Genomic DNA, 26,352 nt, shown 5'->3' with positions numbered 1-26,352 from the left:
AGGCACAAAAATAAGTGGTTAAAATTTCAACACATCCTGAGCACCCAAAAAAGTTTCAATAATCACTGATCAATAGTTTTCCTACTAATATTGCTCTTAGTCAAGGTATACTAGAGATATTAGTTGAATGAAATGCCACTACTGATCATAAAATAATACAAGTGGCAAAACGACATAGACTGAATTAAACCTGTGTTGTAGAAATGTTTAATAAATTAAATAAATTTGTCTCAATTTGATAAATTCAACGGAGCTACCACAGACAGGCTTTATAATTCCTAAATTTTAATTTCCCATTTTATTTAAAACATAAACAAAAATCAAACATAAATTAATCAATAAATATCAATATACAATAGTCATATATGGCAATTATCTCAAATATGGCAGGATTATTTGCACCAAGCACATGGATCTCTTCCGTGATTCATGCATTTCTTTTTAACCAACAACAAACTTTATACAGACAAATATCACTGAAATTGTGGCATGTCAGCCTAAGTTCAAGACATTCTCCCCAAGATTGAAGAATCATACTCATAATCATCAACTACAACTCAGTATCATACACATACAAGCATTTAGGTAAATTTTAAAACTGACACAGCACGTCATTCTAGACTTAATGTCTTGGATTGTAATAACATCAAATTGCGACAATGGCAACCTGTCTTCACACCAAAAAAATGGTTTTAAAAGATTCCAAAATCTTTCAATTATTTAATAAGTCCAAATCCTTGCTTTCTGACATCCCTCCTCCCCAACCCCCTGTCCTACCCTACTCCTCACAGTAAATACGCACAGTGCCTTCAGGTTGGGATGGAAACAAGACAAATACTGGCATGCCTGCTGAAGCTGCTAAACGATAAATAATTACCCCCTAGCATCTTAAGTAGGCCTGACAGACATCTAAGCCGCTTAAGTTGATTGCAACTTAGGAGGAATCCCCTCGGAGATAGACTGATCCACAGTTAGTACGACAGGGTCTGGGAATGGTCCTAAAGTCCCCAGAAATGGAGATTTAGCCCATCATGGAATGTGGTACATCAGGGTACATGGCACATGTCAGCCCTACTCAGAGGACTGCTGTTGTTGTTGTTGAGATGACTGCAGCACTTCAATATAATGCTGTACTTCTTCAATACAATGCTGACCAATCTCTTGCAGGTTCAACTTCAAACTTCTCTGGATTGGCTCCTCCAGACTTTGGTCTTTGCTTAAAAAAGAAATTAGAACTAAAAGTACCTCTGAATGTGATGTAAAGAAGGAAGGGAGCCGGTATAATACTAAAACAAAACAGACTGTCTGTATCATTTAGTAATTAGTCTGATTTAACATTATGTGTACATAATAAGAACATATGAAAATATTCTGTTATACAATAGTTTTGAATGGTAATTATTTGTATTGACAAGTAAGTGTTAGTCTGCAGGTCTTTTTTTTTTCTTTTAAATTACCATCTGGTCATTTATCATCAAACATGCCTATGTAAGCCTTTTGCCTATATAATATTATTACCTGATCAGCATCTTCACCACTGTAGCAAATGTCTCACAGTCCTGTCTATATGCCTGAAGAATAAAGTCACGGTTTTATCATCAAGTCACACAACCTTGTTTCCTTTCAACTGCACATATAATTGTCAGCCACATGTGCATGAATAAGGCATAGATAGAGTATATATCTAGGTCATTAAGGCTTCGTTCACATGGAAAGTCTATTTTCTAAAAATCTATTTTCTATTCGCCGTATGTGCTCTGAATATCCCGCGGCGTAATTACTGGCGGCGCGAGCCAGTTACTTCCAAAGCTGTAATTAATTCTTGGGATATTCAGGGCACAGGGACCGTGATTACAAGATACCGCGAATAGAAAATAGATTTTTAGAAAATAGACTTTCCATGTGAATGGAGTCTAATATGAGATAACAAGTGTCTTTTTCCTAAGATATTAACTACAATGTACAGACCAGTTTTCCATCTCAAGTATCAAGTAAGTATCCACTTATCAATGTTGAGAACTAAATGGCCAGTGTCCACTGGTAAAAGCATACATGTAGTTAATATGAAAGTCAGTACAGTATTCTATAAATCACATCACTGTATTGGGAATATCTTCAGCAGATCATAAGAGTAGTTTGCCTCTCGCAGAAAGTTATGTGAACTCAGAGCTTACACGATCAAAAATGGAGAGAAAAAAAAAAAAAAAAAATATATATATATATATATATATATATATATATATATATATATCAAACTTGTTTGTTTAATCTCAACCTTAAAATGTTGAAAAAGTGCGTGTGTGTGTGTGTGTGTGTGTGTGTGTGTGTGTGTGTGTTTGGAGAAGTTTTAAATAAAGCAACTGGTGTATCCAAAACTATTTATTGCACAACAAACCTTCTCAACTTCCTTCTTTTTGGCCATCAGCATTTTCATATTCTCCACTGTTAGCCCAAGATGGTTCCCAACTCCATTGACCAATGGCTTTGAAGTGCCCTTGGAACGATTCCCCCCTGATTGGTCGGTATCTGACATTGAGGCCTCCATTAAGTGTTCCTGAGTGCCATTCCTCTCAGAGCTGCTGGTGTGCGGTAAGGGTCGCCTACTCCATACCACTCTGTAGTCGACATCTTTGGTGTATTTGTGATTATATTCATCTTCACCTGAAGAGTCGACTTCTAAAAAATATCACAAATACAGGAATTATTGTAAAATGTAATTTCCTCTAAAAAAAAAAACAATCTGCGGGAGACATTTCTTCAAGTTTTTCATGCACCCCATCATGGTAATTAGACCATCAAACATGAAGCACTAATCCAATATGTGTACAAAAAGGGGTGACAAATTCACAGCAGAGTAACAAGTGACATATTGGGCAGAAACTTGATTATATAAAGAAGACACACAGAGCACCTTGTGATATAATAATGATGACACGTGGATAAGGTAATCGTCAGAATTAAACACCTGTCACAATGGCACTGTAACCATTACCTCAATAAATAACTCATAAATTGCAACCCACATGTCATTTATTCAAGTAAATTACTACTACTCAACTGTTCTGGCACCATACAAAACAGCATGTGAATACCATTCAATATGACAATTGTTGCAGCACCTACATAAATTTATCATTAAATGAGGCATCTGACATGACATAATATATTAATCACCTGATACATATAAATTAATAAAATACAAATGTCAATTTTACCAGGAACAGTCATCTTGAAAAGATCAGCCTCTAGCACTCCAATGAGATATTGAACACTTATCTAGTACATTGTATATTCTGGAGCATTCACTGCTTAGCTAGCTACAGACAGTGAAGAAAACAGGGAATATATCAACACCAGTGCTGGGAGCTTCACAGCTGTACCGCTTCTGCCTCTGCCTCAACTATGTCAGTAGCCATCTTGACACTTTCAAGGTGAAATGGGAGTATCTTTTATTGAAAGAGCCATTGAGATGGTGCAATTTCCAGTTTCATGTCTTTTATGAAAGAGAAATAAAGCCAATTTGATGCGATAATGAAAAAAAATACTTACTTTGAAATGGTTCGGTAAGTTTCTTCCTCCTCTTCTCCTCTGAAAGCAACTCTTCATCCCTCCTCCTCTTTGTAGCACTGTTCACATCCTGTCCCCTGCCCAACTCTTTCCCTGACATCATGGCTGGTTTGCTACTCCCTCCGTCTGACCTTGACACCTCCGATCCTGGATGACCTTCGACCGTTTTCTCATCACCAGCAAGGCCCATTTCATCAGAACTTTGGACTGTGAAAGATGGCTTAAATTTACTGGACCCCATTCTTTCCTTCAGTTTGGCATCAAGAGACGAAATGGGCGACTGCTGGACTTCACTGTTTGTTTCATTTTTGTTACTAGAGCCATCACCACAGGGCTCTGCAGTCTTTCGGATGTCATGAATCCATTTTCCAACATCTTGCGGTGACTGGGCATCTGTGTCTAAAATGTTAATTTTCTGCAGCGGGACTTTAGGTTTTAGCACCATGTTAAACTGCTGAGAACGCTTTGAGGCCAATCCATCACTACTTTCTTCTTCACTCAACTTGGAGGCTGTTTGAAGAACCAATGGTGACCCAGTCAGCGCCTCTGCATCTAAACCATTGGCCGAACTTGCACTATTTGTCCTGACATTTCGACTATCACTGCTTTTCTTCATGTACTTGACACCATCCTCCAACCTGCGATGCTGTTGTTGTTGTTCTGGGGACTTCGAACTGGAATGGAAATCTCGCTCTTGGGACGCAGAATGCCGGGAATAATGAGACCCTGGAGAAGACCTGACAGTGGTGCCACCTGGTGATGTCCTAGTGGCTCCACCTTGTGGCGATGCTAGAGACCTGCCAAGGGATGAACTTTTAAGCATCAGTATGGTGTGAATTAATATAAACTTTGGAAAATATCAAATTCAAATGTGGGTTCAGTTTTGAATGAGGCTTTGTGAAGAGGGGGAATAACAGATTCAGTTTACAAATTCATTTATTAAAATCTGTTACAAAGTTCTGTTTTTTGATAATGTTTAATACAAGGCTTACAATGTGATTTAGAGTTTTTATTGCATGCAAAGAATTCGCAAGTCTATTGGTTGGTCGGGCCATTTTTCACCAGTCAGGCAGTATATGGTTGTGCGAGTAGGCTGCCACGTTATAGTGCTTGTGTGCCCGTAACATGCATGGTTAAAACGGAAGAGGCAGTTGAACGGCAGCCATTAAAAAATTTTTTTGAGAAGAGGTAGGTGTTATAAGGGGGTAAATGTATGCATCATATGACAGACGGTTGCTTCGTTTCGGCCATTGGAATGTTAAATTTGCAGTATTTAGTGTTAAAGCGCGGCTGGGAAAGGATAAATTATAAGTATTTTCAGCTCAACGAATGCATGGTGTGGTGCGCAAAAGGCATCTTTAGACGCTGTGCACTCGGCACGTTGACTTGTATTTTAGTGCCTTGCTTTAGATGAAAAGGCTGCATAGCTCATAGCTCAAGCGGTACAGTGGTCGCTCTGTATTGTAAGCGGGAGGGCCCGCGTTCGAGCCCCTGTGTGGCGTGTGATTTTTTTTCTTTATTTCGTTTCTATTTTTTATTTTGTTGCATATTTAAGCATATGTTAACATTGTTTTATTTATTTATATGAAAAGATAGTTACATAATTATCAAATATCTACTTATGAAATAGACTAGAAAATATGGCAATCATTTATGCAATTATAATGCAGTGTAAAATAAAGTTAGATTTAGATAGAATAAATATGCTGTCAGTACAACTTGCATTTTCTTGTTTAATTTGTAATTAAATCTAAATATTACTAGATTCAAAAATGAATAAAAATTAAAAGTAAACTGAAATTTAAAAAAATTTACAACTTTTGCAAGTTTTTTTGCTCTCTATGAGCAAATTTATTAACTCAATTGAAAGGCAGTCTGGGCAAACTTTTAAAACATGTATCCATACATGTAATTTCTCTCTCCAGTGCTTTAGTTACTGCGGATACCAAGTATCAACTTACCGTCTTTCTTTATCACGACTTTGACTTCTTTCACTTGACTTTTGTCTACCTGGGGAAGAATGTTCATTTTTTTCCGTACTTCTTTCCAAACTATGTCTGTAACTGGAAGACTGTAAGAATGAAAAAAAAAATCTTCAGTTGTTTAAGTAAATTATAATGACCCTTGGATTGCAAACCAAGCTTATACACACTGTTTTATATTTTCAGCCATACTTATTCACTGACATCAGATTATGTAAAATAACGTATCATACATTCTAATACCTGCATGGCATTCTGCTGATTGTAAGATATATTTATGCTAATTCATAAAACCTTAACAACAAATCAAAAATATACTGAAATCTTTCCCATACTGTACACATACATCTTACGTAAAACCAAAATTTAAGCCAGTGAGAGAGAGAGAGAGATATCAAACTGTAATACAGTATATTCATACTAAAAAAAAAAGCAAACAATACAGTATATTCATACTAGGTTTTTTCTTCTTGGGCTTTTACTTCTAGACCTTGTCCTTGACCTTGACCTAGATTTGGACCTTGTCCTACGAGACCTGTGTGTGTATCCGCGTCTTGGCATGCTAAAGTTTCCTCGTCTGTACCAGGGGTTTGCACGAGCTCGTAAACTGTTTACCCTTGAATTGGGGAACTGAGTAAAATTGGCCCTTCTTGATGGGGAAAATGAGCGTTGACCTCTTTGGTTAACCGCTAAAAAATATGTAAGAAGAGTCCAGTGATCATAATTTAAACAAAGTCTCAAACTAGCAACATGCCATTATACCTTATTTGGTGCAACACACTCAAACTTTCACATTTAGGAGTCCTCCCAACCCCCCAAATAAATAAATAAATAAATTGAATACAGTACGTAATAAAGGAACTGGACACAGCATAAATGGCAAATATGCAGACACTTAACATAAAAAAACTCATTCTTATTGCCCCGTATCAAAGGAAATGGACACATTTCAGTAAACAACAACTACTGTAAAAACTAGAGGATCAGAGAGGCGATACCGCCTCCGAATATTGTACCACCAGCTGGAGCAAGCGCATTCGTATAGACCCCCACATACACAAAATAAGGGACACAGCCACCAGTTTTGTTCTTGACAAGCTGTAAAAATGCAATCAACAAGAATTTTTTAACTATTGCAAAAAATATATATGGTACAATCAAATTTAAGTTCTTCGTAAGATAGGTCAAGGGTCAATTTCAAGGTCACAGTAAATTGCCAGTATATGACTTCCTATTCAAGTTCAAGAGTAACTATGGACCTATCTCTGTCAAGTTTGAAGTTAAAAGAGAAAGAAATAAGCAGAGTTCACTTCATGATAAAAAGTAGGTCAAAGGTCAATTTCAAGGTCACACTTAGATTGCCAGTATAGGACTTCCTATTCAAGTTCAATAGTAACTATGGACCTATCTCTGCCAGTTTTGGAGATAAAAGGGAAGCAAAATTTGCAAAGTTCAGTTCATGGTGAAAAGTAGGTCAAAGGTCAATTTTAAGGTCACATTTAGATTGCCAGTATATGACTTCCTATTCAAGTTCAATAGTAACTATGGACCTATCTCTGCCAGTTTTGGAGATAAAAGGAAAGCAAAATTTGCAAAGTTCAGTTCATGGTGAAAAGTAGGTCAAAGGTCAATTTTAAGGTCACATTTAGATTGCCAGTATATGACTTCCTATTCAAGTTCAATAGTAACTATGGACCTATCTCTGCCAGTTTTGGAGATAAAAGGGAAGCAAAATTTACAAAGTTCAGTTCATGGTGAAAAGTAGGTCAAAGGTCAATTTTAAGGTCACATGTAGATTGCCAGTATATGACTTCCTATTCAAGTTCAATAGTAGCTATGGACCTATCTCTGCCAGTTTTGGAGATAAAAGGGAAACAAAATTTGCAAAGTTCAGTTCATGGTGAAAAGTAGGTCAAAGGTCAATTTTAAGGTCACATTTAGATTGCCAGTATATGACTTCCTATTCAAGTTCAATAGTAACTATGGACCTATCTCTGCCAGTTTCCGAGATAAAAGGGACGCAAAATTTACAAAGTTCAGTTCATGGTGAAAAGTAGGTCAAAGGTCAATTTTAAGGTCACATTTAGATTGCCAGTATATGACTTCCTTTTCAACTTCAATAGTAACTATGGACCTATCTCTGCCAGTTTTGGAGATATAAGGGACTAAATGGTATAATTTTGGAGTTACCATAGTGTGCCATAAATTTCCTACAGAAAAAAATTAATTAAGATAAAGAAAAGGTCATTTTGGTCAAAATTCTTGAAATGGGAGGTGCTTTGAAGTTCCAGATGTTCAAATTTGATGAAATAATGTCATTTTTGACCACAAGTTGTCTGCTTTGCCAAGCCCGCACATTTTGCTTTCACCACCAGTATATGACTTTTTGATAAAGCGTAACTCGAAAACCGTATGGAATACAAAAAAACGGAGACCACCTCCAGTGTTGGGCTTTACATGCTCTACAAAATTAAAATAAGAATGGGTGCCTAGCATTAACTGTTCCCGAATTAGAGACAATTTTCAGTTTTGATATCTTATGGCCGCTACTCCCGTGAAAATGCACCGATTGACCCCAAATTCACGGAGATGAAAGATGACCCGAAGGGTAACACTTTCCATTAATATTATTAGTTAAGTCTGTGTGGTGTCTGAATAAGAGCGCAAAAAAATTTTTTTTCGGCAAAAATTTTGTTTTTTTGAAAATTTTGGCCCGTTTGACCTTGAAATAAAGGTCAAAGGTCAAATCCAAGGGCATATTTGAAATCTACACATATGACTTTTGGAAAGCTGTCTGTAGAAATTTTTCCCATAATTCCTTCCATAGGGGAGATAATTAGCATTTAATTTTGCCATTTTTGGACAATGGTGCATTGCAATGAGTGCCACACCTAGACCCCAATACCGACAAAGCCCAAATTTTACGTGGAACGAGTTGAGATTATAGGTGACCTAAATCCAAGAGATGGGTATGGAGGCCCTTACCGTCTAGGAGGAGAAGCGGTAACGGTGACTTGGCGGCGGAGCCGCAGGAGCCGGCGGAGCTGCAGGAGCCGGCGGAGCCGCAGGAGCCGGCGGAGCCGGCGGAACATACGGGTCGGGACTAAAACCATGAGTACCGCCAGCGCCTACGCTGGTGGTACAATAATCTGATGATAGTAGTTTTTCATAGTGAAACTGCCAAAAACAAAGCCATTCAATATGTATGAGAGTTTCATAAAAATATATACATTAGCACATATGGGCTGCATGTAGCAAAGATATATGCAAAAAAAAAAAATAATAATAATAATAATAATAATAATAATATCTTTTGTAAAAATAATACAATATGATCAATAATAATGATAACTTTTGTAAAAAGTAACATGATCATGTTGACTTTTAAAGGAACCTTCCTTTTTACCAAACAAAGAGACAAGGCAAAGTGAAAAAGAAAACAATCTGGCAGTTATAGGGTGAGCAACAGATGTGTCGACTGTTAATAAAAAAAATGTCTTATAAGCATCTTGACTGATACATTTTATCAGTTGATACCATGCATGCATATTATATATAAAAAAAAAATTCAAACACATATACACGCACCACCACCAAATTATTATTTTTTTTAAATATATATGGTTGCCTTAACTAATGGGTTATTGCCTGATGACTAGAAAAAAAATCAGATATGTACCATTTACTATTTAACTGAAACACACAACAAGTCTGTGACAAGTCTGAATTCAAACTGTGTATAACTGTGTCAAAGTAGATAAGCTGGTGATCATATTTTAGTATTTTAAAAGATAACAGCAAAGTGAAACTAAGACATCAACTGGTCAGAAAAGCAATTAAAAAGAGTCATTTTAAGTGATGCTGTAAACTAATATTCAGCCTTCTTTGGCTTTCTTTTTGCGTGTAGAAGTCAGAATGACGACAACTACACAAAATCAATATATTCTATTCATGTCTGCCTTCTGCTACCCCTTGCACCTTTCTCTTCCCACTATACCTACCTTCTCCTCAGATGAACTGTTACTTACTTAAAGTAAACATTATCCTTTTTAATGATTCTCACAATTTATTTCATCTGTCACTGCCAATGCTGGTCCAGTAGAACTTTGTGAAAAATATTTCACGTTATCCACATTTTTTTATATTTACTTCCAAAATTCATTCCGTAAACATAGTGGCATGGTGAATCCAAACTTTAGACACATGTAACACTTTTTAAAACTTCAAAACACAAATATATAAAATATACCCACAGCGCCTGTGCTTTTCCCTATTAAATTTGTAGTCTTTCCTCCACATTTTGATGTCTGTGTAGTCCGTTTACACTGTAGCAAACAAATTTCTACATATAGACATACAACAACAGCTGCAGCAGCAACGTAGTCAACTTGCAGACTTTACGAAAGGCGTCGGACCGTCGGACATGCCTGGCAAATTTCGTCTCGGTCCGATAAAAAATCCTGTATTGTCGGACCTTATGTCCGGCGAGTTTTCAAACTGACTGGGAATGTGTAAATATAAGGAATACGTTGTTGTTTCTTTTCTGGACGATATATTTTACTTCATTCGGAAAGAGAGACGGGGTGAAAATCTCGGGGAGTTCCCAGCTAATTATACATAATTTATTAACCTCAGTTTCACTCACAAATACTATTTTATGACTGGCTGAGGTTGGGGAATTCCTGGATGATGTAATGTACAGTCTCGTTTTCGTTTCGTAATACCTCTACACAACAAAATGGCCGCAACACATGTGCTCGTGCTATTTGCGTTTTTACCGACTTGATCCTCTGTTTCTTCATTATCAGTCGTACACAGTACTCATGGATAAGCCTTTTGCTTAAAAAATGACGTTGTTGAACTTTAAACACTTAGTTGGTGCAAAGCGTGGCAAAAATGAAAACGAAGTGAAGAAGAGAAATGGAAGTTTAATAAATTGGAAAGAAGGTAGGCCCTGGCGGACTTGTGATCTGTAGGAGAGGAAAATAGTGTGAGCCGAGTGTCAGGAGTACTAAAGTTATCATTTTGATCAATAGCAACATAAATGTTACAGCTTTATTACGGGTTCTTAAATTATGGAACATATGTACGTATTTGCATGTACCGTTCATCACGAGTTGGAGAAAGTGCAATTGAACTTGATGAAAGCTCACAGTTTGAGTTTCTTTTTATTAAAAAAAAAAAAGAAATAAAATGAAGAAGGAACTTAGACTCGGACTGGACAGTCCCTGCCAAAGCTTCAAATGGATGAAAGAGACCGCCTTACTGTGCTGTTTCAAAATGCACATGTTATTGCCAAAAACAACGTGCGAAATGGTTATCTGCTTAACAGACGTTTTTATGGACATACATTTGATATTACTAGCTACACATTCTTCATACTTGTATTGGTTTTAGTCCTTGTGTCATTCCAGAGCGTCTTTTTTATTAAATAAAAAACAACTTGTTATGCAAGTAATTTTTTGCCTATTTTTTCTTTCTTATTTTACTTTTTTACAAATAAATATATATCAAAAAATTAATATTTATTTAATGTCAATGATTTAAAACGTTAGAAAATACACATGAAAACATGAATTATGGTTCATATTTCTATTATTTTACTTCGGTCTGACAGATTTTGTTTTGGTCTGACAGAATTTTTAAGCTTGTCAGACCGAATGTCTGACAGATTTTTTGGCCTTTCGTAAAGTCTGAACTTGGGAGCAGTACACACACGCACCCTGCAACACACAACACTAACAACAGCTCATCCTCTGTTAGTCGAAAAAAAAATCAATATCGGTGACCTATATTGATAGTCAACCAATGGTGCAGTGTGTCAGTGCAGTTCCCTTTTAGTAACAAATTTCAGGCCACTATTGAGCAGACTTATTCACAAAGGTTATCATGCACTGGGAAAGTCCCTTTTTATAGGTATCGACTATGTGAATTGACCCTCTGGCAACCCTCCAGACCACGCAATATAACACTGTGCAAATAGCAAAAATGTAAACACATAAGGACAAATGCCCTGTAGCCCGATTTTACTGTATGAATAGACTGAAAGAAACATGGGAATTGCATTGCTAGCTTTAGATCATTGCATTTTGGTCTGCCGCAGACAGTTAATGAAATATTCATTAAAGATGCATTGGAAGTCTTTTTTGCCAAAAAAACCCCGACCAAATGCCACCATGTTGGTTCAAATAGTATAACTTACAGCAATACCAAAAGACATCCATTTTATATTATCCGAAAATTTATATTTGAACAGATTTTTCTGCTTGTTCTGTGCTAAATAAAAGCAATTTTTTGGCAACAATTAGGCCAGATAAGTGGGTCAAACTTATGATAAAAACCTTGAAGAAGGTACACATTAAAGTTCTTTTAGGGCTGATGGAGTGAGTAATTCAAAGTATCCCTTGGCATGTCAACTTCATTTGAGTCGTATAAGAAACTAGTAGAAGTGGTTTATATGCATCACTGGGAATCCATGCTCCACCGATGCTCGTTTCAAATATACCTTTAATAAAAAAGTGATTTATATGCATTACTGCATAGGAATCCACGCTCCATCGATGCACGGTTCAAATGTACCTGAAAAATAGTTTTCTTAGTTCTTGGAAAAATTATCCCATACAGTTTGTGACAAAAGTTTCAATTCTGATAAAAATATTTCTTATCTTTTGGGATGGAAATTAAAAAAAAAAAATGTTTGACAATTGAGATTCCCACCCTTTACATATATGTCTTGTCCTTTTTCATATCCATCCATATTTCAGACTAGTTCACATCAAATCAAAGTTAGGCTGTTACTATCATTTTGACAGCTATACAAAGGAAAACCGTCCTAATATCAGATTAATGCAATCTCAATCTGACAAAATTGACAAAGTTCATTTTGGTCAAATAAATGGTATCAGTAAAGAACAGGTTAAGCACACACCTACTGTACGCTCACTCTCTCCCTTTCGATTTCTCTTTATCTCTATCTTTCACACACACACACTTCCCTATATTCTCCAGCCAAATAAATTCACTTTCATATCTGGCAAAAACTCAACATGCTCAACATGCTCCCACATTTTTCTTCCCCTTGATTATGCCGCCCCCCCAACCCCCCCCCCCCTCCAACCAACCCACCATATATTGCATAAATTGTTGTTTAAGTGCCCTTACCTTTCTGTCTGGCCTTTCTGAGGTCTTTATACCACGTTACACAGAGTCTGCATCCTAAAACTTCCTGCCCGTCAAACCTACGAAGACAGCATTAGCATACAATATTTAAGCGTGAGGATTCGCTTCATGTAACACCACAACATACTGGTATCCATGCGTGGATCAAACTGGGACTGGTTTCATTATTACCAAGAATTCAGCTGTGTAAAATAGTGCAGGGGTGATAAGGTGGATCACTGCTGAGCTGAAAACCATCTGAACATCATATCGACTGATTTTGAAACAGAGACATCACAGTACAGAACCCAGTGTTTTATAGCCATTACATATCTCTCTTTGTCAACAATTGAGCACCTATTAGCTGGAACCTGGATATCATTAAAACAGTTTATCAATTTACAATAGCTGAAAAAAAGACTATAAAAGACTTAACAGCATAAAAATGGGCTTTGCACTAAGAGCAACCCTCTGAACAGCAGAACATCTGGAAATGACAAGTAATGATAACCAAATCATAAAATATACATGCCAGGCCGGTTCACTTGGTAAATGGTGGCTGTCTGGAATATCCAAAATACAGAAAGAGAAAAAAAATCTGTCTTCTCAAATATCTGAAATTTAGTACGAGAATTACACTACAGAGGACACATAACTTCTTGAACTATTGCTGCATTTATATCTCCATGCAGCCCAGGCCTGGAAAACAGAAATAAAAAGCCTTACTGAGCAATGAATAATCTTCAACACATGTACTTGGTTTCCTGTTCAACTGCAACTGACAGGCAGGTAGAGGCAGTGATCAGCCCAACACACACACACACACACACACACACACACACACAGGTTATCCTTCCCGATGTACTGGTACTAGTAATAGAAACAACTTCCCGGTTATGTAGGGCAGAGATGATTCAAGCATTAAAAAAAAAAAAACAAAAACATACCAGCTCCTGACTCTGTTGTCCTGGCAGACTCTGTCTTCATATATTAACTCAGTGGCAGGATGAACAGCAACTGTGAAGTCCTAACCAGATATAAATAGACCGAGCCTGCACCAAAATCAATACGTTCTCGGAAAATTCAATGAACCTCTCCTCCCAAGCATGCAAGGTGTGTATCCTGCATTTGACAGCTGCAAACTGCTGTCTGTAAATAATTCATGGGTTTACGTCGCCTTTGTTGTCTCAAATGGCTGATCTCGAATGCCGCAGGGAAGTACAACTCTATTATCTATCCTGCGCTGCACATTTGATTATTGCTTTGTTAAGTATCATGTATTTTTCACAAGGCAACCAACCGCAAGCTTTTCAGTAAAACCCTGACTAATTTGAGAGCCACCATATCAGTGTTCCTGTATTCTGCATTATAACAAAAAACAAACAAAAAAAATTTGCATAATAGCATTTAACTTTCAGCACTTGGTGATAAGTTTATGTACCTCTCAGCCTAAGTATGTGCATTCACAGAAATGCGCGGTTACAGCATGGATCATATGGAATTCAAATCACAGGAAATACCTGATTACTAGTAAGTAATTCTTTTTCTTAGTATTCTAGTGGCTAGGTCTGATGTTCTATTTATCAGATCACTTCAGTGTACCTCCTTAACCTAAAAGCACCGATTTAAATCTAAGGCAGCATTCACAGCCAGTATTTGATCCACTGGCTAACTTGTCCACGTATCAAATATGGCGCAACCCACCTGAAAGTGTGCCGAGATTTAATTGCTCTGCCCCTGCTGGGACGGCATGAGATGGGAGGCGGGAATCCATCATCAAGCGTGCACCATATTTGATCCACGGACTAGTTAGTACACAAATCAAGTGGCTGAATGCGCCCAATCATAAATCACAGCATACCAGTCTTTTAGATCAATTCTCTGGTTGTACTATTGGGCAGCTTTCTCCTCAATGAGGGCAACAGTTTCTCTAGTCCAAAATTATGTGTTTTACCAGTCAGAATGACAAACTTATTCCTGGGACTGTCCTCGAGATAAATTTTCCACATTTAATTTTGACATTTATTAGCCTATAAAGAGCATCAGTTCATCCGCCCCTGAGCATTGTGAACCATTGTAACAGTCATCGATCATTCTAGCCTAGCAAACCCATTAATTTTCCCTGTATGAAGTCCCATTTGTCTCAATATCACTTAAAAAACCAAAATGTTTACCCATAAAATCAATACTGCAGGAAAACAATGTGAAGTTGCCATTTTTTATAGTAAATGGAGGTTTGAAAAATTGAACTGAATCATTTGCTTTATGAAGAAGCTTCCCATAACTGAACTACCAGTCTATGGGTCTGTTCCCACAACTTTAGATCGATCTATCACCGCGGGGAGTCTCACCAGACTACCGTCAGATAATCCCCCTTAAGTGTCCGTCCCCGCCCACTACAAGCCGTAAGGGGCAATTAACTTTCGTGTCCGCCCGGCTGACAGCTATTCAGCGTGAACCCCCAGGGAGTTAGGTCGATCCAAAGTAGGTCGATCTAATCTATGGAAATGGGGTGTATAAGTTATTTATAGATAGCTTTGTCAGGTCTGTATATCTGAAATCTACTCTGCTTTCAAAGAAGAACCATGATTAAATGTAATTCGATCATGTTTCTCCTATCACCTTAAATTAATTTGAAGTCTTCAGCTTTCAGTAGCTTTATTATAGTTATCACCAAGGTAAATCTGTAGGATTTCTTCTGGGCCATTTGAAGTGTGAATACAAAACAGAGGGCAAAATAAACATAAATCTATCACAAATATACCGACTTCCACTCACCTGTAGCCTACATCAGATAACTATATCATATCACATATCATTACAGTGCATGATAAGTGGTTTCTGCAGACTGGACTTTCGATAAATGTGTGAGAAAATATACGTTGCCCCAGAGAATAAAATAGTGAATTTTTTCAATCAACTACAAATACTGAAATTGTTCTTTACCTCAAATAATTTGATGTTTATCCTAAGAAACAACTTTTCAATATTAGTCAGGGGCAGGCAGAAGCTGTCTTCTAGGTCTTCTGGAAGACAATCAGTTTTTTTAGAGTTTACATTGAAGGGCATCTCATTTTTTCTGTAAGAAGACAGTCAAAACTGGAGGATGGTTCAACAAAGATAATTTGGAAGACTGTCAGAAAATATCTCAGGATCCGCCCCTGATCACTAGTACAGCTGTTAGTTGAAGAAAATTCACAACTCTATTCTAACTATATAACACAGCTGATGAAATTATTCCCAATGCCCAAGCTCTAAAAGAATTGAAATAACATACAAATGCCAGTGGATACTGCTCAGAGTACGTAATATTTACCTGAGGTCTAGATCAGTATACAAAGAAATAAGAATAATTCCAGCTATTGATGTCAGCTTTGTCACATCTGGATATATATCAATTTAACTAATATGGAACACGGGAGATCCAGCTGGCATTTATCTCTGCCAAATTTCCATGTATATATAACTGTTTTTCTTAGAATTAAAAAATTAAAAAGAAACCACAGTATGGAGATTAAACTTTGTCATAAAAGAATTTCCAGAACCAACTTACGATTTCCCATGTAAGGAATAGTCCACTTACAAGAAAACCCTTTATTTGCTATGCCCTAAATAAACAAAATTCTTGAACAAAGTGATTGCTTTAAAGGTAAGCCGAGTTGAAGAAGGACTAAGCAAATAAACAGATGAGATAAACCTACTATCAGATCTAATCGAATGAATTCAAAGAAAATTGGGTGACTTTGGCAATTTTTAGAAGAAAAAAAATTACCTGCTAAATGCCAATTGCAAATATTTAAGTGAAAATACAAAATACACAGATAACTGGTACTGATACATTTTCATAAGCAAACAAAATTAAAGTAAAATAAGTTTGGTTCTTGTATATATGGCACTCCCCATGTGCCTCAGTGTTGTTTACATAAGATGACAATTAATATACCTGGGTTTATCTGGGTTTATTTGCCTTCCCCTTCCCCATCCTGTTGATTCAAAACTTGATAACAGTTCATTTATAGGTTCAGCTACTTTAATTTTAACTCAGATATTTAAATGATTTTAATAAACTTTGACATATAAAGTTATACTTCGTAGTGTAAATTGGCCATGGAATCACCACTAGGATAAATCCCTGGGGCCCTTTTAAATATGTCCTATTATAAACCATGAAATCACTTCTATGATATGCCTGTGATTTAACCCCTTTTCAGTTAAAGGGATAATAACTCTTCGTATGAGATCTATATTTCCCAATAAAAACATTGTGAATAACTCAAAGAAATATGATATATTCTGTTTTACCACAAAAACGGCAGTTTAAGCTATTATTCTGATATCTGAGGTTGTCTTTAGACCACGTGACCTCCATTGATGGCTATACTCCGTTAAAATCTCTTAAGAGATTTTAACAAAAAACCCAACTTTTTAGAAAAAAACCAGGGACTAACTTTGAATGTAAAAATGGATTCACTAACCATTGGTAAGTATGGAAAAATTATTGTTTACTCCAGGAAAATTCATTTTTTGGCCGAAACGAAGAGTTATCCCTTTAAAAATTTATTCATAGTTTTCAATAGTAACTTATTTTTACCATTTTTAAAAGTGTACCTGATGTTTGGTAGTGGCACGTATTACCTAGATAAGAACAATCCACCTCATTATTGCAGAACACATTCCTCATGGCACATCTACAGCATTCAGTCCACATGACTATTCTAAACAAAAATTTTACTTCATTTTCAGTCAATGGCAAAGATGCCTGCTGCTATACTGCTGTTACTACTCTATACAATCAGAAAGAGTCTACCTCATAGTAGTGAAAACAACTTTCATTGGTAAGCAACAAAATTCAATTTGTGGTTGCATAATAGCTGCTTACAAGTCCATTCCATCAAAATCAACAAAAACAACAAAAAGAGTTGTTGCCATAGAGGTGCCATATTAAGAGCATCCGAAAATGTACAAATTTAGAGCCTGAGGTTCTTCCTTTTCAAACAAGACTCATTTTTGATCAAATCCAGATAACTTTACCTAAAACTAAAAGAGCACCAACAAATCTGACAAAGTAATTGCAGGCCTTTTGCATGAACTATGCAACAGTAAAGTATCATTAGGAAGAGAAAAAAAATAAAGTTACATTAGATAATATACGATCACTACTAAAAAACAAACTGATAATACCAGTCCATCACAGCTTGAACTTGTCACTAACTATAACATTGCCTCTACCAGGGTCACTGATAGATTTTTTTTACTAGATAAACACAGATGTGACTCTGGCTAATTTATGAAGCAAACTTCTGCTGTGGAAAAGTGCACATAATTACTATAGTAATCTGTGGCCCCATTCTTATAACACCATCGATCCAACTCTGCAGGGACTGTTACTGAGTGCAATCAGCTTAACTGTCTTAACTGAATACCACACCTCTTGTTTCCAATGTAGTTGTATATATATATAATCACCAGTTTTTCTGTATTCTACTACAGGAAGAGGTGTGCCATCGAGATAAACTTATTGCATTCAGCGAGAGTCCCCGCAGAGTTGGATTGATCTAAGTGGACCAATGAATTAAGTGATGGGAATGGGGTCTAAAACTCACCTTTGTATGATGTCTCTGGCCACATCATTGGTCTCAAATCTCAGCGCCAAATACAGGTTCGTCTGATCCTCGGTTATCTTGAAGAAATCCACAGAACATTCACCACCTTCATTGGTAAAGAATTCTCTACAAAAAAAAAGTTGAATATTGAAAATATATATAGTATCACGTACTGCAGAGTATTAAAACCCTCACAACTGAGTGTGCGTACAGTAGTAGGGCCTGCACAGACTAAATAGACCGATGGCTGGGTGGGGGTTTGGAGAGATTGGAAATTAAGGAATTTTTTTTAAATAAGTTATCTGTTTGGAAATTAACAGAGTGATTTATTTTAACATGTAATTACACTGTTGAGGGGTTTACTCCCTTCATTCACAATCCTCAGTGTATCAATCTAAATTAACCCAATTAGTTTAATTTAGTTGAGCACAGGTGCTCTAGCTGCTTACAGGTGAGTGTCTGTGCACGTATAATATGTATCCGTGTGTGTTTGTGGGGGGGGGGGGGTGGGGGTCAGCTAACTCATTAAATATAGATTTGGGGAAAGTCCATACGAGACATGCAACATTCGCTACGGGGCATGCCAGTGAGCATGAACAGCAGCAGCAAAAGCAGTAGGATGGCAAGTGTGGCTGGCAGAAGTAGTAACAGCAGTAGTACATAAATTGTTGTAGAAACTTGCGTAGTAGTCTAGACGTAATATTTATCGCAATTTCTACACGAGCACAAAATTTTCATTCATCGGCCGTACTTTATTAGGCGATGGCAAAAAAAAAAAAGGGTGTACAAAACCCAATAAAAATGAAATATTCAAAGCACGTACCTCACTGCATTAAGGTCGACATCACCAGTAAATCCGCGAAAAAACAGGGTATGTCGACTGGACGGAATCACCATGTGCGCCATATTGCGGAACCAAGTTGAACTATTAATTTAAACAAGTTTCAACACTTGCAGCAGCCCGAGCAACAAGTTGTTGAACTTTAACACCGTTACCACGCGGTATATGTCCCTGTATCTGCTTGACCAATTATGAATATAGTCACGAAATTTGCATTAAAAACTGTTTCGGCCTTGAAGTAGCCAAGGCCCCTCGCGGTCTACAGCAGGCCCATGCGCCGGTGGTTTGCCCCTGCTATATTTTGCTGAACCGATTTCATTTTGGGAAAGGGAGGAAAAAAGAATTTGATAGCTGCAATTAATATTTTGATCACACTTCTTATCATTAAAAAATGCCATATGACATTACGGGGTCTTTTTTCATGTGAAAATGCCAGTCTTTGTAAAATCCTGTGATTCGTACTAAGTTTATATCTGACACAAATGTTTCTCATAATTTCATCTATCTCTCCCCAAGAAGAAGACAAGTGACCCAGTTTTAGCCACAGCCAGTGAGTGTAAACACGCGGAGAACAGTGAGTTCAGAAAGTTTTGTGTGGATAGAAGCCACATTTTTTAGTACAATAGAACATAGCAATGTTATTTTTCCCCTATTTTTACAGTGTTTATCTACGTTACTGGACGACCCAGACAGAAAAGTAGAACATTAAATTATGTTATTTTATGTACCGCGACAAATTTTGTGCCTTTTTAAGCAGAAGATAAAGCAGTCGATATATCGGTAAATGGGTTATTCACAGTGTCAGTTTACCGAGGAGATATATCAGGCGTTATTTATACAGATACAGTGTTTTGAAGGAATCATCTTGTCGGGAAAATATGCAGTTATAAATATTTATTTTCTTGCAAGTGTATCATTCTTAAAGTCGCTGCCCTTGAATGTCTTGAATTTTAAAAATATATTTAATGTCTTTAATGGTGGGCTCTATATATACTGAAGGTGCAACCAAAGTTGATCCCCAGACTAACAGATCTGTGGATCAAATATGGCAGACCCTCTTGAAAGCTTACCACGTAATCCCTGTCGGGAATCTATTCAGTGTCTATATATTGGGTGATTTTCAGCAAGCTTTCAAGTGGGCCAATTAATCAGCCATATTTGGTACGTGGATATGTTGGTTTGGAGATCAACTTGGCAGGGGCAGATCCAAAGATATTTTCTGACAGTCTTCCGAATTATGTCAGGGAGCTATATGGCCCAGCCTTCATTTTTGATGGTCTTCCAACAGAAAAAATTTGATACTCGTCAATGCAACTTGAAAATCTTCTGGCTGGAAGAGCCCGAAGATAGCCTAAATCCACCCCTGCTAAGTGAAGTGCCTTTTATCTCGCTTGATCATTTAAATTGAGTAAGTATTTGTTAGACATTTGACAGTGTCTACTTAAGCATTCGCACACAGAATAAAAATTTATTTTTTTATTATTATTTCAGAATTTTACAAACAGCATAGTATAGTTATGTCTAAGGCTGTCTTGTTACCAAGAGCTGGAGGGAAACTGATAGCCCAACACAGCAAAGATGTCAGCATCAGTACGGAGGGGGTGAAGAAGCTGGCAGCCATGGTGAGGGGTTGGCTCTCGATCTTCTCTTATGCCTGTGTCAAAGATATTCATATATATTTCTGTGGTTTATTCTGTGCACCATATTTTTGTTCTGTCTAATTTTCTCACAGAATTGAGGTCAATATATACTCAGCGGGCCTCTGCATGAATTTAAGGTATATATGTACCCTAGGTTTGTGACGTCATGCAGTCATATCCTATAGGCTCTATTCCCAAAGACATCTTCATTCTGTGAAGGTCATTCAAACTCTCGGGGGACTCTTGCTGAATGCAGTTTAGTAGATTATCACACCTCCTAGCTCTTGGCACTAAATAGAATACAGAAATGAGACAAGGCGTGTCATTCAGTTTAGCAGATTGCACTCAGCAAGAGTCCCTGCAGAAATGGATCAGACTACATATAGACTGAAGGTGTCTATGGGAATGGGCTCCTATAGTGTGTTGGAATCAGGATGGAAGAGATATACCCCACATATACACACTGGCTCAGCTGCAAAATTTAGTGGGAAATTTATAAGTTTTTTGTAATTGAATCTCTAGAACATACATATGTACCAAGGAATTTTTGTTATAGTTCTAATACTGTCAAATTTGATTATTTCAGCTGCTGGAAAAAGCAAAGAAGAGGGAATTCTTTATTGGCAGTTGGCGAGATCACACCCTGAATCCTAAGACATCAGATGAGAAAGCTATAAATTGGTACATTTTTGGTTTTGTTGGGCCACTGCTGAATTACAAATTTGAATCTTACTTGAAACTATGTATTTAGTTATAGGCCTTTTATTTTATTAAAATAAAACATTAAAACATGAGCAAAATCCTCATTTATAATTTTCCAAATTATGAAAGCTTTTATTTGCAAACTTGAATGATGATCAGAATTATACAGATTCTTTTACTATTCTCACTAGCTATATATAGCAGATTATTTACATGTACTGCTGTCCCTTAGACCGAGAGATAGATATTTTTACTTATGTAATCAGGATTGTGAACAGAAATACAAAATTTACAAAGCCAAAAATATTTTTCTTTTTCACAACATTGTCAAGTCAGCAGTCAAGATAGAACAGGAGGGATAAGCATATACCCATATTTACAATTTCACTACCATGATCATTTCTTTGTTTTCTGCTTGTACTAGCTGCTAAAAAATCAGCTATTCAGATGTTACCAACAAATGCGGGTTAATTATAATGCAGAGAAATCCAAATAGAAACTGTGACTTTATTTATACAATATTGCATCTAATGTGTTCATTTCTTATTCATAATCATTTATTTATTTATTTATTTATTTATTTATTTATTTATTTATTCTACTTTTAGGATTTTCCTATGTGATACTCTCAACTTTTCTTTCTGGTCCAAGGATGAGAACAATAAATTCATGGTTCGGTATAAAGGCAAAGAGTACACAGGATATTGGTCCCTGTGTGCTGCCATCAACAGAGCAATAGACGTGAGTAACCAGTGATTAAGAAGGAAAATCTGGATCCCCCTGTCTCTTCATGAAATGACGTAAACCTGAAAGTAGTCCCAGCATAAATAAGACGACTGAGAATTATTATTTTGCATATCTCAGAGATGTTGTATACCTATTCTTTTCTTTTTAATTTTGCCCGAAGGAGCAAATTATGATTCTTAGTGTTCAAAATAATTTGAAAAAATTGACTGCATTTCACAGCTATCTGTTTAAGAGCTCATTATGCAACTGTATTACGTTTATGATAGTGCAATTAATGAATTGAGTGAATACAACTGAATCAGATAGAAATACACATGGTGCTTTTTAATTTTTAGGAAGGCACACCAATTACCGATCCCAATTACTACAGCAAAATGACCATGGACCAGTTAAAGCATGTAATGCGTCCAGACTCTGCACAACAAATGCCTCTGTTGGAGGAAAGGCTTCGTGTGGTGCATGAAGCGGGGAAGGTTTTGGTTGAAGTATGTATTGATAATGATGAAATACTTTTAATGATTTAAATTGTTGGTGGATCCAGAGGAGTGGTTGATTTCCCTGTGATCCATTTCTTTTTTAATATACAAAATTGTTTAATCACCTCTTCCCTTCAAACTTACAAAATTTCATAAATTAACAAATTGAAGTTCAACAACAACTATATCCTTCACATAGTTTTACTTTTAAATTAGTAATTATCAACAAGGAGGGGTTGGAAGGTGAAAGCCCCCTCCCTTTCTATACTTTTCACATTGGGAATAGAAATGTTTTGCTTTAAATCATAAAAACTGATATGGGAAACATTGACGTAAATAAGATGAGTTTTTTATTCTTGCTGATGAACAAAAATGATTATTCCTTTTCCTCAATTTAGCTGTTGAAAGTTAATTCATGCTGCAACATTTAATCGTTTTGGCTTAGAAAAGAAATGGAAAAAAAGATAACCAAGTTTGGTATTTTTATATATTCCAGTTACTAGTACCACCTGGCAGTACTCATAGTTTTAGTCCCGACCCATCTCATAGAGTTTGTAAAGTGGTTTTTTAGTTATGCCATACACATTTTGTAAATGATAATACAGGCACCTAGAGTCAAAAATGATGTTATCTAATCTGCCATTTTTTTCCTTTTTTTTTTTTGGTAAATTAAACATTTTTTCCAGAAATATAATGGATCATTTGTGACGTGTCTCAAACAAGCCAACCAGAGTGCACAAGAGTTGCTGAAACTTGTAGTGAGGGACTTTTCTTCATACAGGGACGAAGTAGAATTTGAAGGACAGAAAGGTATCAATAATTGATATGTATTTCACATGCGTAGGGGCATCCTGAAACCCTACCCCCTCTTTCTTGACTTCCTCTTTCTGTAAATGATGTGGTGTGTTTTTATAATAGATAACAGTGCTATAATAAAGGCTACAGGTAGCGTTTTATATGTTTATAATAGTAATCCTCAGAATTTCATCATCATCACTGTCATCATCGTAATAATGTTTGGTATATGTCATGAATCAGTTCTTTGTGGAAGATGGATACAGTACAGGCACTTACTGTTGACTTAACAACAAGTACATTTTAATTTTAAAAATATATTTGTTAAAATGCTAAATATGTCAAATAATTGCCTTTGTTCAAATTGTCTAATTAAAAGAAATGCCCCCAGAATTTTCATTTTTATTATTTATTTATTTTGTTTTGTTATGTATTTTTTCCCATTTGCATTTGCAATATTTTCAGTTGTGTAAGAATAATTTGTGCTAATAATTTAAGTTACAAGACATTTACTCTGATTTCTAATGTCTCTTTAAAATATGTGGATAATTAAAACGGAATATATATTGTCCCTGAACTTTTAAGAATCTTACTGTAATTTTTTTTCAGTCGGCATATACAAAAGGGTTCAGATCCTAATAGCTGATATTTGGGCATGCTGTTTAGGGGAAGGATTGGGAAAGTTTGATGATATAGACACAGTTACCATGTTTGCTGATTACAGGTATAGTAACTGTAGATGATGCTGTTATTGTTGCAGCATTTATTTGTTTTACGGGTTATAACCTTCAGTTTTAGTTTCAGTATGGTCAAGATGTCTTTCTTTTACCATAGTGAGTCATTTTTGTAAAATGTGCCCTCCTTTGCAGATGCTTTTAAATAATTGAATTTTGTTTTATTTATTTATTTATTATTATTATCTGAGTGGAAAGTCATAGCCAGTGTGACTTTCAATCTGAATGGTGTGTGAAACTGATGGCTACTCTCTATAATAATAATCATTCCTTATTTAATACATTTGTCTTCTCATTTTTCAGTTTCTCTGAATGTTGAAAAAAATTAAAAGAGTCAAAATGGCCAGCTAAATTCAAAAGTTGAGAATTTACCTTATATGTAATATGCATATAACTTAGAGGACAGGCATTAATTTTTTTTTTTTTTACTTTTTATCCAGAATTCCCCAGGCTTTGGTGTACTTTGGGGTGCTGGAATACTCTGATGCATTGTGGGAAATGTTAAAGAGTGATGCTACATTCCGAAGCGGTGACAGGCTGGAAGTCGAAATCAGAGGATGTTCCATCTGGGCAACAGAGGTAATAATTAAAGGGATATCAATTCTTCGTATGAAATCTATATTTCACAATAAATACATTGTAAACAACTCATAGAAATATAATATATTCTATTTTCGTTACCACAAAAATGGCATTTATAGCAATTATTCTGAGATCTGTGCTTGTCATCCAACCATGTGACCTACATAGATGGCTTCCTCTGTAATAATCTCTTAAGAGATTATTTAAAAAAAACTTAAAAAAAAAAAAAAAAAAAAACAGGGACTAACTTTGATTGTAGTAATGAATTTATTAACCATTGGTAAGTATGGGAAAATTGTTGTTTACCCCAGGAAAAAAAATTTTTTTTTTTTTTTTTTTTTTTTGGAGGGGGGGGGGGGGGGAGGCTAAAATGAACAGTTGATATTCTTTTAAGATCTTGATTGAGCACACCAAATTCCAATAACCCTGCCTGTAAAACTTGCGTTTTTTATGGGATATGAAATGAAAAGGAAGCAATAGCAGTGCACATCCATTGTACTTTTAAGTATTAAAATGGGTAGTAGTATATAGAATTGGCAATGAGTTTTATGGGGGTGAAAAGACATTATTTAATGGGGAAATGTTGTGTGATGACCCTATTACAGATAAAAGATGAGCAAATACTGCTTTAAAGGTGACAACTGTAAAGTGGATAAGAGCAGGCATGGTGGTGCATAATAGAGAATGTAGTATCTTAATGGTGTGTCATTATGTTTTAATCGAATACTTGAATCTCATTGTGTATGAGAATTTGGAGTCTGCACTTGAAGTAACTACGAAGGTAGCATGATGTATTTTTTTACCAGATGGGATCATCTTTTATATCTATTATTATGATTATGATCATCATTTGTCTAGACTTCTCAGGTTACTTCCAATATGTTATTAGTAGTAGTACACATTTTCTGTTGTAGCTGGTAAACCAGGAGATCCAGGATTTAATGGCGGCAGATGAGGCCTGCGGGGACATCACGGTGAACTCTATTTTAATTGACCATTTTCTATGGGACTACAGGAGAGAGCATGCAGAGGAAATGAACAGCATTCCTATACATAAGATTAGGTGTATATATTACTAAGAGGGTTTACTTTAAAGATCTCTAAATAGATTAGGTCATACTGAGGGGAAATTTTGTATGGTAATCAAATACCAGTGATACTGTTTTGATACCCACACAGGTAAAGGTAAATATAACTGAGCTTTTTTATGTACAGACACAGATGTGTCTGTACATATTGCCATCACCTGCGTCTGTCGTCGCCGATCATGTCGCCGTCGCCGTCGCCGTAGCCGTGCACTTTCAGCGTTAACACCATAAGTGGAAGACAGTTTTACTTTTTGGCTTTATATTTACAGAGCTGATGAATATTCATAAAACACAGGTCAAGTTTGAAAATCAGCATGATCGGGCCATTATTGTAGAATTTATGCTGTTTTTTCACTTTTCAGCATATATGCAACACTGTTAACACATTTCAAGGAAAACTGATAGGCCTGTTGTCATGAAACTCACAGGAGTAATCA

At 36.2% G+C, this 26,352-nt stretch overlaps 2 protein-coding genes across 8 annotated transcripts; one reads left to right on the top strand and one right to left on the bottom strand.

Annotated features, from left to right (window-relative positions):
* Positions 1-435: 435 nt before the first annotated feature.
* LOC106175214 (uncharacterized) lies at positions 436-19,460 on the bottom strand. 2 transcript variants are annotated; one of them, XM_013557107.2, is made up of 9 exons: positions 19,134-19,460; positions 18,311-18,436; positions 12,711-12,787; positions 6,006-6,238; positions 5,529-5,638; positions 3,550-4,364; positions 2,396-2,676; positions 1,519-1,571; positions 436-1,216 (listed from the first exon to the last, which is right to left on the bottom strand). In XM_013557107.2, the coding sequence occupies exons 1-9, from the start codon at positions 19,214-19,216 to the stop codon at positions 1,072-1,074; spliced, it is 1,923 nt and encodes a 640-aa protein (XP_013412561.2). In that variant the 5' UTR covers positions 19,217-19,460; the 3' UTR covers positions 436-1,071. The 2 variants fall into 2 exon arrangements, with proteins under 2 accessions (XP_013412561.2, XP_013412562.1); XM_013557108.2 differs by lacking the exons at positions 12,711-12,787; positions 18,311-18,436; positions 19,134-19,460 and adding an exon at positions 9,803-9,940.
* Positions 19,461-19,572: 112 nt separating this feature from the next.
* On the top strand, positions 19,573-26,030 carry LOC106167691 (queuosine 5'-phosphate N-glycosylase/hydrolase-like). 6 transcript variants are annotated; one of them, XM_087014667.1, is made up of 9 exons: positions 19,573-19,725; positions 20,643-20,773; positions 21,378-21,472; positions 22,102-22,234; positions 22,576-22,725; positions 23,403-23,526; positions 24,121-24,235; positions 24,686-24,824; positions 25,742-26,030. In XM_087014667.1, exons 2-9 carry the CDS (start codon positions 20,669-20,671, stop codon positions 25,904-25,906), a joined length of 1,026 nt encoding a protein of 341 aa, XP_086870793.1. In that variant the 5' UTR covers positions 19,573-19,725; positions 20,643-20,668; the 3' UTR covers positions 25,907-26,030. The 6 variants fall into 6 exon arrangements, with proteins under 6 accessions (XP_086870793.1, XP_086870794.1, XP_086870795.1 ...); XM_087014668.1 differs by having other exon boundaries at positions 19,589-19,745; XM_087014669.1 differs by lacking the exon at positions 19,573-19,725 and adding an exon at positions 19,785-19,931.
* Positions 26,031-26,352: the final 322 nt, after the last annotated feature.

Source organism: Lingula anatina, chromosome 6, assembly GCF_051362555.1.
Source record: "Lingula anatina isolate TDL-2025a chromosome 6, LinAna3.0, whole genome shotgun sequence".
NCBI classification, from domain to species: domain Eukaryota; kingdom Metazoa; phylum Brachiopoda; class Lingulata; order Lingulida; family Lingulidae; genus Lingula; species Lingula anatina.
The sequence above is the reverse complement of the archived record's forward strand: the minus strand, read 5'-3'. Positions and strand labels throughout refer to the sequence as shown.